At 34.7% G+C, this 3,497-nt stretch overlaps 1 protein-coding gene across 2 annotated transcripts in view; it reads right to left on the bottom strand.

Moving 5' to 3' along the window:
* The window catches only part of LOC132636129 (transcription factor HY5), a 3,864-nt gene extending 918 nt beyond the window's left edge, over positions 1-2,946 (bottom strand). The window contains exons 1-4 of one of the 2 annotated variants that reach the window (XM_060352838.1): positions 2,741-2,946; positions 1,912-2,095; positions 1,110-1,266; positions 39-424 (exon numbers count right to left, since the gene is read on the bottom strand). In XM_060352838.1, the coding sequence (XP_060208821.1) occupies positions 422-424; positions 1,110-1,266; positions 1,912-2,095; positions 2,741-2,837 (441 nt within the window). In that variant the 5' untranslated portion in view covers positions 2,838-2,946 and the 3' untranslated portion in view covers positions 39-421. Of the gene's footprint in view, positions 1-38; positions 425-1,109; positions 1,267-1,911; positions 2,096-2,740 lie in introns of those variants that run through there. The other variant, XM_060352837.1, reaches the window with a different exon arrangement.
* Positions 2,947-3,497: the final 551 nt, after the last annotated feature.

Raw genomic sequence — 3,497 nt, 5'->3', positions numbered from 1 at the left:
TGTATAGATACAGCACACGCTCAAGATCGAAATTTACAGGATCAGAAACTGGTATATATTATTCATGAACACAAGCCTTTAACAGCTGTACATAAGTAATATCTGCACTTTCCAAAAGCATAAGTCCAGTGGCGGAGTCAGGATTTTCAATAAGGGGATTCAAAATATAAAAAAGTGAACACATGAAGATGCCAGCGGAATTCAACATCTACTATATATACATAGAAAATAATTTTGACCTTGTATATACAATGTAATTTTTGGCAAAGGAGGCTTGGATGAACCCCCTTGCGCCCCTAGCTCCGCCATTGCATAAGTCAGTTTCCTAGTACTAAATGTAACTACTTCAGGAGGCTGAAGTCATAGCGCAGTGTTAGTAGCTCATCCTCCTCCTCAATGTCAAATAATAATTAATGTGACATCACTAAAGCCAAAAACAAAAAGTTAGCCAAAGCAGAGGAATGACAGAGCTTCAAAGCAGTTTGTAGATAATAGTTTTTCATCAGTAGCTGCTTTTAGAAGTCTTGTAATCGACATTAATCAGTTCATAAACAAACTAATCTCAAAGAATTGTTCATTTAACAGGAAAGACACGAAAGGTTGTTTAACCTTATAAGAATTAGCCAATGATCCTCGGATCAAACTATGCCTGAGATCCAGTAGCATATGTTTGAATACAACTCCCCCGAGCAAATAGGAGATACATTAGGAATTATTTTATTTCAGTTAATTCATCATTTTTACATAGTTAAGAGTTTAACTTTACAATCCTCATTCTACAAATTACAGGCTATTGCTAATACCTGTAGTTTTGTACTTTGACTGCTCTAAAATAAACAAGTACCCAAAGCATACTTTTAAAGTGAGCAAAAGAGAGAGGAAGAAAAGCAACTCCATATGATATGTCAAATGTCAATATACTTCAACCTCTAAGGAACGGGACATGATACAAGTCAAAGGAATGGAATGATAGCATGGTTTGGTGACACAATTTGCATGACTACATGTATTTGGTGAAAGTTGAGAATGGCATGATAAGCAATTAAAAGGAAGCAAACAAAATAGAAGTAACAAGTAGTAGTACTAGGAGGAGTGACAAGAAAATTTACATGTCTAAGCATTTGGTTCTCGTTTTGCAAAGTGGACAACCTCTCTTCAAGTTCTGCATTCTTTGTTTCCAATTCTTTCACCCTTGCTTCCAGATCTATTAAGTATGCTTTCTTCCTCTCCCTTGCTTGTTGTGCTGATACTCTATTTCTCAGCAACCTTTTACACCCCACAAAACAAACAAACAAACAAACAAACAAACAACAAATTGACATAAATAGTCGCCCACCAAAATAATAATAACCAGTAAATGTATAACTTTTGTATATCAACGTATAAAATACACTAAATATATATTTTTGATACATAATAGTGTACTCCCTCTGTCCCAATCTATGTGCTCACAGTTGAAATGTTGAGATTCAAACTTCTAAACTTTGACCCTTGAACATAGAAGTTTCAAGGTTTTTTGAAACAAAATTTATATTTTGTAGCAAACAACGTAAAAAGTAGTATAAATCACAACAATTAACAACTTCAAATATTTAGAAAGCATGTAAGGAAACTCCGGTAAACTAATTGACTCTCGAAATTCCAACCGCGCCACATAAATTGGGATGGAGGGAGTATATTTTTTTTTATATTCGGCTTGCGCAGGTAATTATTTTTGTCTGTCGACCGGCCAAATGTCTAACTTGCCAAAAGAAAAAGAACCACAAGATTAACGAAAATGCCACTGATGACAAAACAAAGAAAGAGTGGAAGCCCATAACAAGTGACACGTCAAGTGGGGGCCAAGAAATGACAAGTGGATACACCTACGTGGGCTGAAATGATAAAACGAACCAATTTATGTTCTTTTACCTTTTTAACCTCTTGTTTTCTTTGTCAGCAGGACTTCTTCCTCTCTTCCTTTGAGTGCCAGCAGCTGATGATGGTTGAGGTTGACCGGCAGTAGAAGTTCCATCTCTGCCAGAAGCAGAGGTGGTTCCCGTGGCTTCTCCACCCATCTCTGGCACTCTTCTTATCTCATCATCACTCTCCATACCTGCACACAAACACTACAAAACAACCTTAAAAAAAAAAAACATATTTTTACTCTTAACATTCTTTCACCCCCAACAACATATTTTCTCAAAATCTCAACCATGTATGCTTGGAATAAAGCAGAACACATTCTTCAAAACTCCACCTCAGAAACTCCAAAATTAACTCAAAAAATCCAGTTATCCTTTCCAAGTATAAAACACCATAAGTGCCAAATTTAAATGGTTTAACATTATGTTCTTTCACCCCAAGAACCCAACTGTTTGGAAAAATCCAAACATACACATTCTTCAGAAACACCTAAGAAACTCCAGAATTAACTCAAAAAAACTTTTTTTTTCTTTCTCTGCAAGAGTATATAACAAACACCATAAGTGCCAAATTTTAATTGTTTATCAACAAGAAATCTAGATAACATGCTAAAATTGAGTTTTTCATGGATCAATCAAGGAAAAAGGAACCTTCTTTATAAAATTTTCCCCAAGAATCCAACTTTCTCGAAAATAAAATAGTACCCATAGTCCAAAATCACACATTCTCCAAAACTCACCTCAGAAATTCAAGTTTAATGTTTTATTAACAAGAAAAATTTGAAAACATGCTAAAAGTTGAATTTTGAAAGAAAAACAAGAGGTAAAATTTGAACCTTCTTTGACTTCAAGATGGAGAGCTGAGCTAGAAGATCTCTCACTACTTGAAGGTATAGAACTAGCTGCAATGGAACTTGTCGCTTGCTCTTGCATTTTCCTCAACACTAAAATAAAATTAAAATAAGGTAGTTTAGATAGAGAGTGATGAGTTAAAGGGAGTTATGAATATAAAGATATTTATCTGACACAACGAGAAAAAATAGCGGGGCATGAATAATGTTATTATTACAGAAAAGCAAAGGAGAGTGGGGTGAGAGGAAGCAGGTTGATGGAATAAAGACCGTTGGATTATTTGTAATCGGACGGACATAAAGGGGTGATCGTGGATGCATTTGGAGCCAGAAGGTGTTGTGTTAATCAAAGGTTGATAGATGAGTATCGTGGACAAATGGATGCCTCTTGATTTGGATGTAATGAAGGGTTTGGATTTAATTGATTCAATTAGGTACAATGGATTGGGACCAGCTATTTGCTCGCTACTAAATAAAAGTACTATTGTTTCTGGATGTTTGAGCCGCAAGTCGCTATTCCTGCTTTGCCCACGTTGGATATTTATCAACTCCAACTATCCATTTACGTATTACTCCTACTGTTTTAATTTGTTCGTCAGATTTTAATTTGGCACATAATTTTAAAAAAAATAAAGAAGGCTTTTAAATTTCGTGATTCTAAATTAAAGATATGACAAATGTATCAAAGCATTCTTTAATTTTGTAATCTTAAATATATCATGCAAAAAATTAAAAATTAAAG

The sequence above is a fragment of the Lycium barbarum genome, chromosome 4, assembly GCF_019175385.1.
Source record: "Lycium barbarum isolate Lr01 chromosome 4, ASM1917538v2, whole genome shotgun sequence".
Taxonomy (NCBI): Eukaryota; Viridiplantae; Streptophyta; class Magnoliopsida; order Solanales; family Solanaceae; genus Lycium; species Lycium barbarum.
This window is presented reverse-complemented; position numbering and strand designations above follow the sequence as displayed.